Source organism: Doryrhamphus excisus, linkage group LG3, assembly GCF_037039965.1.
Source record: "Doryrhamphus excisus strain RoL-2023G ecotype Guam linkage group LG3, RoL_Dexc_Guam_v1.1, whole genome shotgun sequence".
Taxonomy (NCBI): Eukaryota; Metazoa; Chordata; class Actinopteri; order Syngnathiformes; family Syngnathidae; genus Doryrhamphus; species Doryrhamphus excisus.
Genome location: NC_136359.1, coordinates 9557817 through 9570171, shown reverse-complemented (window position 1 = coordinate 9570171; position 12355 = coordinate 9557817). Strand labels below are relative to the sequence as shown.

Genomic DNA, 12355 nt, shown 5'->3' with positions numbered 1-12355 from the left:
ACATGTATAGAAGGAATATGACACTGTTAAAAAATAGTAGAATATACTCACTGGCTAGCACAAAAACACAGCTAATAAGATCCAACACAATAGCTGCCTTTACAAAGGTAAAAAGGCTCAACACTGACACTATGGTTATTACTGTAACTGTGGTTGCAATAGTGGTTAACTGCACGACACTATTCTTATATATTTACTCATATACTTACATATTGGTGAAAAATACAGGAAATGTGGAATGACTAGAAGAAGTGGGAATTTTCAGAATGTGACAAATGGTTGGCAGTTACAACATATAGTAAGAGGTGTCGAGTTCAGAGGCAATTAGTGTTACAGACAGTCTGTAATGATGGGAATTTTTGGAAATTGTTATCCTTAATCGGTTGACGAATGCAAAAAAAAGCAGGAATTTTTATTCAATTTCAAGGCAGAATATATTCAGAGAATATTCAGGAAGCTTTGGGAAAACCAGACATTGTTGTCATGTTAAAAATAGATAGCCACCATGTACTGCATGAGATGAACATTTTGATGTTCAATCAAGTGAAAAAAGAAGAAGTAGATCGAGTCAATAATAATAAAAACATTTGGTGCACAACAACATGCGGCTGTTCTCAAGCATTCCCACAATTATGGGAAACTGTATTGTACCTCTCTGTAATTGAATTAGGCTTTGAGCGGTTGGGAGGGGACGAGAGGAAGAGGGCGGGGCTAGTGTGAGAGAAGCAAGGAAGTAGGCGTGTTTTCGTTGCGTTGGGGCTCCTCCCAATGTAATGAAACCTAGCCAATGGTAGCTTGCTAGAGAAAAGTCATTCTCTCAGTCGGCGTCTGGCGCTACTTGCCCGTCATCGCTCTCTCCGGAGGCTCCTCAACACACATTCATAGATACACACACACGCACACTCTTACATATTTAACACGAAGAAGAAGAAGAAGCCTATGTGACGCATTTATTTGCTTTTTGAAATGGCTCATCGCACATGAGGAGGACACGGCGGGATGTGGACATAAACAAGTGTCTCCTCCGAGACGAGAGGACACCACTCTTCTTCTTGCTTCCCATTGTGGATTGATTACCTTCTCTCCTCCAAGTGACTATGGCTTTAAAAAGTTCTGTGGATTTCTGACGCGGCGTCACTGGACCATCCCTCTCCTGTGGTCTTTTTTTTGTGCGTGTGTGACTGACTTGTCCCCCCCTTTAGCACCCAAGGGTGCTCTCGTCATTCACCTTGTTGACGCACCCCTGCAGATCCACACAAGAAGGGGAGGGGGACATCATATATCCCAGCTCGGAAGGGGACACACGTCACATTTGGACCGGTCAGAACCGAGCAGCGCTTTGATTTGAATGAGACGCTTCACCTGCTGCAGCCAAGCGAGTCCGCACTACCAAGAAAAAGAAGAAGGGGGAATACGTCGTCAACTTTTGCTGTAGTGATGCTGCAAGTGGAAATGATTCTCGTCGTCTGCCTGGTGCTGTGGATGTGTGTTTTTAGCCAGGAGCCCAGTTCCAAAGTGGTGGCAGACCGCTACGCCGTCTTCTGGAACCGGACCAACGCCAAGTAAGTACGCCGTCTCCGAGCCTCCCGAGCCGGCCTCGCTCCAGCGCTGTGCACCGGTGGGGCTCCAGGGTGGGACCGGGTGTGTTTGTCACCGCAATGTGGCAACACTTTATGCAGGTAGATGTTGTTTAGTGGAGGATATGAAAATTCCAACTCAGGCTGGCGTGTATTTTGGCATTTGTGCATGAGGAGTAGTACGGTACCAGGGCAGGGCAGCAGGGTTTATTAACTGGGAATTATTAACTACTGGTAGTACTAACTGTTAGTTATGAATACATACCTACAATAATCCTTAACTTCATTTTTAATTTGTGACAGAAGCAACCTTGAACTATGTTCATATATCCACAAATTATAAATGTCCAAATGACAAAACAATTATAAAAAGTCCTGCTAATTCTTGTTTGTGTTGTTCAAACTTTGCTTTTACTTTTAAAAGTCACAACTTTTAAAAATCATAAAACCTGACTTAAAATCTGTTGCCAAACATTTAATAATACATTTACATTTAATATTTTTTTTAAACAAAACCCTCTGAAAATGTGTTTTTTTTGTAGAAATCTAACTTAATTTTTTTTTTCCAGCAATTAAACAGCATAAAAGTTCCTTAAACAAAACGACAAATCCACTAGCTTTACCCTATAAGCATTGTAATACAAACCTACATTCAAAATGTGTAGGATTTTACCTTCTGGTGACATATTCATGCATGCACGTATTGCTGTCGCTGCTCATAGTTAGCTCTAAAGTCTCACCGTTTCTTTGTTTGGAGTTGTAGAACAAGACTAAGTGTTCATATTTGTCATTTTTTGTCAAGAAGTTTGCTATGCGCGAACCATTGGCAACTTTCTATTACATCTTGCCGTGTTGCAAACATATTAGTCAGGCGTTTCCCCTCGTTTCTTTGGTCCGACTAAGCAGCTTTGTCTCAAGTCTATACTCTTCCATTAAAAAGCTTTTTCACTCAAGTTATCAATGGACAAATGTTATACAATTTACCACATATTCCACTTGAAGTTCACAGATTTCTCCTAGCAGTTAGTGTTGATGTGTTGATTGATATCCTTAAGTCTGACACTACTTATTTATTTTAGCCTTCCCCGCCAACATAATTTTTGACCTCGATTCCCCCTGTTGACAGACATCCTTTCGCTGGACTGTATTTTGTTTTCGCCTCCTTTCTTCACATATAGAAAAAGTTTTGCCTGGACTGGACGCTGGGTTCACTTGATTTTTTCCAGATGTGCTGACAGGTTTTCCCACTTTGGGCTCATAAGGAGAAATTGAAGCAAAAGGCGCTAATCTTGGGAGAATGGTGGGGATACGAGACCCAAGCCCGGTTTGTGTTGTGCATCTTCTTTAGACTTACAGTGAAGTAGCCTCAGGACAGGAAACAGGTTTTTTTGGAGGTTGCTGTGTGGCTAATACCAGTCGGTCCATATACAATGCAGTTTGTTTGACTCTCGTCCCCTGAAGGTATTTGTAACAGCTTCCTGACCAAACTTGTCTGATTGACAAACACAGAGACCCTCACTACTGAGAGGCTTGAATTATTTCTCTTTATTTATTATTTAACACGTGAAATGCAGGAGGTGAATAAACTATCAGGAATTGATGAGACATCCTGCTCTTCGTGCAAACATGTGATGCACCTCAATATAACTTGTTAAGCACATCTGAAACAAGTCCAATCAAACCACGCAGGTTGTCTTAAATGAAGCGGCAGGTGACTTAAAAAAAAAAGGAAAAAAAAGTTGACATTCTTGCGAAGAAAGCCATCCATTTTTCCACCCGACAAAACCTCATAGTCTTTCCCGGCTGGAAAATGACTAGGTTGGGGGAATTAATCACTCCAAATGTGTTTGGTTTGTCTGAAAATCTCTTTGCCTTTTGATTTATTGTGCCCAAGTTGGACGTATCCCGTTCCTCAAGTGTCACATAAACGCTCCAACTTCATCACCAGAGAGAAATCTGTGCAATTTTTATACATTCATACTCCCAATGCGACCACTCGTACTTTTTATGATGTGGAAATACAAAGATTCATTAGATGTACTGTATCATTGTAGACTTTAACAACTTATACATCTTTTATTTATTACTTATTTGTCAATTTTGCAGTGTTTCTGTACATTTTTATAGTTTTTAGTTCTTTACCATTAGAATACCAAAACTGGACTCAAAGCATTAACCCAAGTTTAAATGCCTTTGGATGTTCAGTAATGGTGTCTGAGGGGATTTCCTAGTTGGCTTCAATTTGTCTTTGTCTCTGAATCCCGCCACGAGAACCGTTTTTACTGACCCATTTCTTGATCCACATGTCTTCCGTCTTCGGTCCAGAGAGTAAAAGTTTTAATGCATGTCTCAGCTTGAAATGTCTTCGAAATAAAGGGACATTTCTCTCAGGGAGCGTCTGCCCTCTGCGATGCAGCCGGCTGCCTTTGCTTGTGAGTATTTATTCTAATGAGAGGACAGACTACTGCCCTTTCTTCTCCCGACGTGTCCCTCCTAAGCCTTCCTCCCTTGTCGCCCCCTTTCTCCTGCTCTGTGTCTCCTTGTCCAGTACTGGAATATGAATGAATACAATTAGATATTTCAGGAGTCTCTCTGCACTTGACGGTGAATTCTCAGAGGTCAGGACGACTCAGAGAGAGCACAGGGCGAAGAAGCAAAAAGTTTGCTGTTCTCCTTGACGGTTTTTATTTACAGCAGTGAGTGTGGATTACTCAAGTTGATAGCTGAGTTATGTTCTTGTATTTTACTGCACAATTGCCAGTTGTTGAAAAGTTGTTCTGGGACTTGCCGCTTAAGCGCAGTACTGTGGTGGAAATGAAAGAAATGAAGAAATGCATGAATCTCCAACGTTTGTTTCTCGTGTTTTTTTTTGTGGTCACACGAGTCGCATTGAAATTTGTTGTGTCTAAAATCCTACTGTGCGGCAGTAGAAATTAGATTAAGAATCTTAAATTTTGAAAAAGTTATGTCATTTTTTTGTGATGCAGTCATTGTCAAATGCAGTGCGACTGCGATGCTTTCAATTCGCAATGGTTATAGTAATTGATTATTAATTGTTTGTGCCTTGACAAAATGTACTGCGCTATGTACATCTCCACAATAAACGGTAAATATTTTATTATACGTGCAGTCAATGCTCCTTGCATAGTATTTTGTCACAAAGCTTTTTACCATTTCTGTAAAAACATGTTATAAAATGATTGCCGGTGTTATTGCATTTTCTGACAAGGAGTCGAAAAAAATTCAGACCCCTCCCCATAATACAAATTAAAAATTAGCAAAATAAGTGTGTCCACCACCAGCTGCTGATTCTGGAAAAACAGAAAAAGTCCTTCCAAAAATCCACACCCGAAAAATCAATGCAAAATAAGAATTTGGTGTAAAATAACAAAGAAAAACAAACAAACTAAAACGCTCAACAAACAAGGTTGCGGTACATTACAAACTGCAAAACCTAAATTAATGACGTAAAAACATTTCTTTTGAATTCTGAATTTATCGACAATAAACCATTAAATAAGTCATTTTTAGCATGTATCATTCAGAACAACCAAGTGCATAGATGCTAATTACGCACTAGATGGTGGTAATGTGCATTATCAAAAATCCAGGGAAATAAAACACGTCCATGAATTTACACAGTGACTGGTAAATTCAATCTCCAGCCAAAATTGAAAGGTTAGTTAATGTGAGGTTGCGTAAAAATTCCGATTGCGTATTGTACATGTACATTATATATTATCTAAAAAAAATAGAGAATTGTATATATTGTGGATGTCCACAACCATACTACTGTAGTTTCCAAGTGTAGTTTTACAGTTTTCTCCCTTTGAATGTGTTGTCTGAGTGGGCCATAGATAGTCGAAAGCATGAAGAGATTATGGTTAGAATACTTAAAATGTTTAAACGACGTTGCCTTTGGCTTTCATGGCTTAAATAAGTAAGGTTTTGACTAGGCTAATCTCTCCGTCCTGTGCCTTTTCCCCCTTCAAATTTCAACTCTCTTCACTGCACTCGCCATCTGAGGACTGATTAGTTCTCACTAATGACCCCTGCCCAGTCAGTCTTTTCTTTGGCTTGCGGGACCAGCAGCCACCAGCGGCGGTGTTGAGTAGCGAGGTCCAAAAGTGGAGGCGACACGGCAAAACAAAGGCTGTGTTTGTCGGGAGACATTATTTAAATTTGAAATATATATTTATATTTTTAATCAAGGTGTTGTTTTTTTCCACAGACCTTTACTGCATATGTATATTCACTTTATATTAGGTTGTGTTTTTCCCTATTAAACAAGAAAACGAGACAGGCAGGCGGCAGTCAATGTACTCAGCAGAGCAGCTGCTTTTAGGGTGTGCGGCAGCCACGGAGACTTTTGGCCGTGACCCTCGTGGAGCTGCTTCACTGCACGCTGAAGAAATGCTGGTCCGACGCTAGTCTGGGATGTTTAATCCTGCTCATGTAAAGGAAATTTACTATGAAATATAACAGTATAACAGTTCCTCTGAGGTTCTGTCTGTTCTTAGAATTGCATGACTGGGTCGGGTTAAATACTCTTGCATTCTGTTAATGGCCCATGGGTCACCCTTAATTGGAGTAAATTGCATAATCTCGATAGTTTTCTCACATTTTGTTCCTCTCATTTAGCCGAATATGGTACGGATTGTAATATGATGCAGTGCAGTTGTACGCTCTTTGCAAACTCCATCCACAATAACTTTATACTGTATTGTTAAATTTCATCCAACTGAACATTTGTCAGATTTTATTAACAAACAAACTATATTTTGGTGCAGGATTCATTTTTACATTTAGCTTAATTTCTTTGCAAATAGTACATAAATTTTAACTCATTCAATACCAAACACAGATTTATACTTGGGTTGGGCGATATTTTATATGTACCGGTATAGTGGTATAGATTCTTCCAATGATGAGAAAATGACTTATAACGGTATAAATGATAAAAAGGCAAATGCTGACATCTCATTGGAAAAGTTAGACAGTTTTTTGTAGCACGCTACTGAATTTATTATTTTTGTAAGTTTTATATTGTGATGCATCCTAAAAATATTGTAATATATGATAAGGTCCATATTACCCAACCCTAATTCATACATTTTTATAATCCTGACCGCCGATCCCAACAACGTATTTCATACGTCTTTTACGTTTTCTTAGCGCAAGAGGCAAAAAGAGGTGATGATGCACCTCTCCAATAATGCATTTCACTTCAGAGCACTTTTAAACCATACAAATGGCCACAAGGTGGCAGAAGTGCATTTGCTAACAGCTCAAGGGGGATCATGTTAATGGATAAATCACATATTACAGGAAGTAGGAAGTGAGAGAGTGAAATGTGAAAATTGTAAATGGTTCACGGTGTTATATTTATTTCTTTGTTATTTTTGTGTTGTTTATGTTAAAACTAAAAAATGTTTGCGTCAAAGTGAAAGTAATGCTTGAGAGTGGCACAATTTGGGCAGAGGCTGCGGAGCGGAAAACTCAAATCACGGCGCTGCGGAGCATGCGAGCAGTGAAGTTAAACGGAAAGTTGCACCAGCATCGTAAAATTAAAAGTAGCTCCATAAGAAAGAAGTTGGAGATCCCTATCATAACGTTTTACTTAGTTTTTATTCACATTTTATTAGAAATGTCTAGGCATATCTTTTTAATGCATGGTGCATGTTGATTTTTCGATTCAAATGCTAAAAACGAAACAAAAATGAAACAAATATTTTTGTTTCATCCTGTCAGCGTATCGAGATACTATCGTTACCACGAGCCATATATCGCTAATTGTATCACATCATGAAGTAATCTTAATACATGGATTAATATATGAAGGTGTACAATTCATTAGATTGTGCAGGTGTACCTAATATTGTGTCTGGTGAGTGTCTACACTTCCCTCACACAATCTGGCTGGATTTTTCCATTTTTAAGAGCCCTTTTCACTGGGGTGGGATGCCATATTAAATGGAAAAATATGGATGACATTTAATGGCAGGCAGTCTCGTTTCACTTGTATGTACGCCCCTTCATCCCTCCCGCGTTGACTGGGTCCCAGATCTTAATGCCCCGGTTTTTGTTTTCACAGTAATCGCTCCAAGGTCAGATGGAGTGCTGAAACGCTGCTATCAGCGGAGCAATCTATCTTGCATTGAAGCCTTTGTAAAGAACTTGGAAACATTGCGTGGTATTAAGCCACTTATGCTGCACCTTCATGGCTTTCTTGTCCAGGGCAAAGATTAATATTTTACTTAGCGTACATTTGCGTCTTGATGGGTGAATGTCAATGTTGGGCAGAGTATTTTCCTATGTTGCTGCTTTGGGTGATGGCCCTTCAAAAGTGTCATAAGTGTAGATTTCCCACACATAGACTGTATTATCTATCTAGGTTGTTTTTTGTTTTGTTCTTTTTTATTGTTCTCAACATAAAAAAAACTGTCACTTATTGTACAGTAGAGTCCTTGTCCAATGGCTGCAAATGGCGCTAGCGTGTTGTTGCGGGGGCTCAGTAAGATGGAGGCCCACAAGCAGCTGTTCCTGCAGTAACGCTTGGTTGAGCTATCACCCCTGACCAGAGAGCGGTGCTGCTGAGGAAGCCTCTTTGGGACCTCTAATCTCACCCACCCTCTCTTGTCAGTTTTTTGCATTTTTAAATGACTTTGCTTGATTTTAACCAGCTATTTCTGCTATGGCTGATTTGACCATGTTAAATTCATTTACTGCCCTAGTTTTATTGGATTTACAGGAACCACACCCATGTGTAGAAGCTGAAACGACTAATGGAGTCCAATTTTATTTTATTTTTTACTTTCTGTCACCGTTCAGCTGGAAAATGTGAGTGAAGCAAGTGAGATTGACATTTTTTCTAAACCAGACTTATTTTCTTCAGATAATTCTGGTCGTGGTTGGCTGCGCTCGGACCTTCTCCACCATTTCCCTTATTTAACTGCGGGGGTGTAGTGACTGGATGTTTTTCTATCTGGGCTGCAGTGTGGAGAATGGATCCCAGAAGGGAACACATCCCCAGCTTGTGAATAAAGAGCTAATTGATGGGTTTGAGCCGGGTTGTAAATGATTCGTGTGCTTATTCGTCTTTACAGGCTGGGAAACAGTCGGACGGCACGTTTATGGGGTCCTTTTTGGAATTGCAACAGCTTCTATAGCGCTTCGCATTTGGGATTATTTCACTTACCTTAAGATAACACACTTTCAGTTTGTCTGCACTGGCATTAACTATGAAAACACATTGACACACTTCAGAGTGAAACAGGAATTTGCATGAAATTGACATTCGCTGACTGTTGCAATTGATCAAATATTGCCTGAATTTGATTTATGATGAATTGTGTGTTGAGGCAAACTTAATTGGAATACTTGCTGCAACCAGAAGAGGTGCTGTTGTTTCTGTTTCAACAGGCACAGAAACAGGGGTTCAGGACATTCTCATGGTTCATTAAAATTATGATTTATTAATAATAAAAATACAATTAGTCAAATATCCATCCCTGCTGGATAAAACCTGCAAATTAAAACTGAATTCAAGAACAACACGGCAACCCAGACAATCAAAATGTTGTTATTTTGTTATCTTTCCTAATAACAAAATGCTAATAAATTCAGGTTGATTATTGTGTTTTTTTTAATTAAGCTAAAATATGTACATTTTCTACTACTTATTTTCATAGAAAGACAAAAGCTAGCCAATAATAAGTTTGCTGCATTCGCTTGCTTGAGCACAAAAAAAACTACAAGCAGCCAACGTTGCCCCCCTTCCCCATCCCACCACACACACACACACACACACACACACACACTCACCATCGTCACCAATGCTGGGCTGTTCTGCTGAAAGGTGGTCATTGTTCCTCTCCCCCTGTCCACTTTACATGGGCTGAAAGTAATGCATGCACTTTAAATAGAGGCTGAAAGGGGGAGCGAAGGCAGGGGAGCGAGGGAGAGCGGGGTGAATGGTGAAGGGAAACTGAGAGCTTGGAGTGCACTTTTTGGACTGGGAGTAAAAAAAAAAAACTAACAAGAAAACGGGAGTAAAGTCAGTGCCAGACATGAGGGGGAGATGCTTGTAGTAGCTGGGGGTGAGGAGGACAGCTTGAATGGAGAGGAGGGTGGGATTGGATGGGGGGGGGGTATCTCCCCTCATTTGCAATCAGCCGTGTCCATCCTCCCTCAGCTTCCATCCTTGTCTGTCTTTGGTGAGATTTAAAGATGCATGCGGATGGTCGGCTCCCTTGAGGTTGGTTGTGGTGGTCCCTCGGGGGTGGAGACTCCGGTTCCTCACCCAGTGGAGGTGTCGCCTTTGTGGTTAGTGACCCTGGGGTTATTTTCTGCAGAGACAGGATTAAGCCTCCTCAGGTTCAGACCGCTAGCTTTGTTTTCTCTTCACAGCCTTATGTTTATTTGGAAGGGGGGGGGGGGGGGGGGGTGATAGTTGCATCTTGGGCTGTAGCCACTGTGACACATTGCATTGTGTGCCCTTGCCTCCAAAACGCATATTTCACAGCGTGGGTAATGTAGCGCTTTAATAGATGGGCTCAGTGCCCAAATGCTGTATATTCAAATATATCATCTGGCAAGACAGAGTGGACTGTTTTTTTGTCATCGTGATGAATAATGTGACTAATTATGCATGGTTGTAATTTAAACCATGGCTATCTCATTGGGAATCTTTTTGTATTTTTCATTCATTCATTCATTTTCTATCGCTTATCCTCACAAAGGTTGCGGGGGTGCTGGAGCCTATCCCAGCTGTCTTCGGGCGAGAGGCCATGTACACCCTGGACTGGTGGCCAGCCAATCACAGGGCACATATAGACAAACAACCATTCACACTCACATTCATACCTATGAACAATTTGGAGTGGCCAATTAACCTAGCATGTTTTTGGAGTGTGGGAGGAAACCGGAGTACCTGAAGAAAACCCACACATGCACGGGGAGAACATGCAAACTCCACACAGAGATGGCAGAGGGTGGAATCGAACTTAGGTGTCCTAGCGGTGAGGCCTACGAGCTAACCACTTCTCTTCCAGTCTTTTTTTGTATTTGTTAGTTAAAAAATAATATATAAAATAAATAAATAAACAAATAATAATTACATATATATATATATATATGTATATGTATATATGTATGTATATATGTATGTATGTATGTATATATATGTATGTATGTATATATATGTATGTGTATATATATGTATGTATGTATATATATATGTATGTGTATATATATATATATATATATATGTGTGTATATATATATATATAATTATTGTGTGTTGTCAGGTAGCACGACCACAACAGTACCCTGTGTTATTATTATCATAATGATGACTATTGCTATCGTCATCATCAGAGGTAAACGATTATTAAACAATAAAAGGCTGTTATTGGCGATCAAGTCTGGTGCGTGTTACGAGTGACAAATGAAATGTACTATGTAGATTAGTCAGCACTATCTACCTTAATTTGTGTACAACATCCCACTAAATCCTTGATCAGGTCAATGTGTGTTGTCATGACCCCCAGTTTGTTTTAACAAAACAGCAGGAACACACCAACTCTTTTCCATGGTAGCGCAATTTTTGACCCAATTCTCTCTGCACACCCTCCTTTTCATACGACAGCGTCTTGATGAAGTTTTGTGAAGCTGTGTTTGTATGTCGTGCGTGCACTTGTGGTGATCGTGCACGAAAATGACCAAACCGCACAACATGTGATAAATCCCATTTCAACCCTCCCGTCCTGAGTCCTGCTATGACTGGTCGGGCTTGTTCTGAACATCACCTCCGCATAACCAAATATGACAGCTCCATGAACACAGACCAACAAGCACACACACACACACACACACACACAGCTGTGGCTTGTGAGACATACTTCATTATTTCAAGTGATGTGTTGAAGTTGCATGAGCCTCTCGCATTGTTTTTGTTTGTTTCTACTGCTGATTTTCGTGGTGTGAATCAGTGAGCATGGAGCTGGAGAGTACAGCAGCCTTTGAACTGTGCCCTATCCCATGACTTCAACCTGGGGTATTAACCTAGAGCCACTGAGAGGCTTAAAAAGCCATCAGCTCATTGTCCTGAGACACACTAAAAAACCCTTCCTCTAAAATCCCTCCCCATCGTTCTCTTTACCTCCTTCCTTCTTTTCTTAAGAATGCCTGGAGCTGGCCTCTGCTAGTATTCATATTCATCAGTTTTAAGGGTCTAATGAGATAAGTGAGACTTAAGGGGAGTCCCCAAAGTGGCCTAAGCCCTCCAGATAAACAGATGTGGTGAGTGCTGCTGCCTATGGCTACATCCTTGGATGTGTGTGTCTTCAACACACTCACACTCTTACACACACAAGCTTGCCATTGTGATTTCCGACCAACTTTCTACGGGAGAACTTTCTAGTCACAAGAGGAGCAGGATCAAGACAAAATGATCTTCAGGTCAGTTGTGTAGTCCACCCCCTGTGGCCTCATGTGGCAATGTCTCATCAATGAAACATTACTATGCCTAGCGACCAGGATACTACATAAGACTTGTCTTTGAATATTTTTGGACCTTAATTCATTCATTATTTTTCTATCGCTTATCCTTATACGAGGGTCACAGGGGTGCTGGAGCCTATCCTAGATGTCTTCGGGCGAGAGGCGCCGTACACCCTGGACTGGTCGCCATCGGCCATCTCTGTGTGGAGTTTGCATGTTCTCCCCGTGCATGCGTGGGTTTTCTCCGGGGACTCCGGTTTCCTACCACATTGCAA

The 12355-nt window shown here is 40.6% G+C and overlaps 1 protein-coding gene across 2 annotated transcripts in view; it reads left to right on the top strand.

The window, feature by feature from the left end:
• The first annotated feature begins 826 nt into the window (after nt 1-826).
• efna5b (ephrin-A5b) overlaps nt 827-12355 on the top strand; it is a 93789-nt gene continuing 82260 nt past the window's right edge. For both annotated transcript variants that reach the window (XM_058069728.2, XM_058069727.2), the window contains exon 1: nt 827-1562. In XM_058069728.2, the coding sequence (XP_057925711.1) occupies nt 1438-1562 (125 nt within the window). In that variant the 5' untranslated portion in view covers nt 827-1437. The remainder of the gene's footprint in view (nt 1563-12355) is intronic.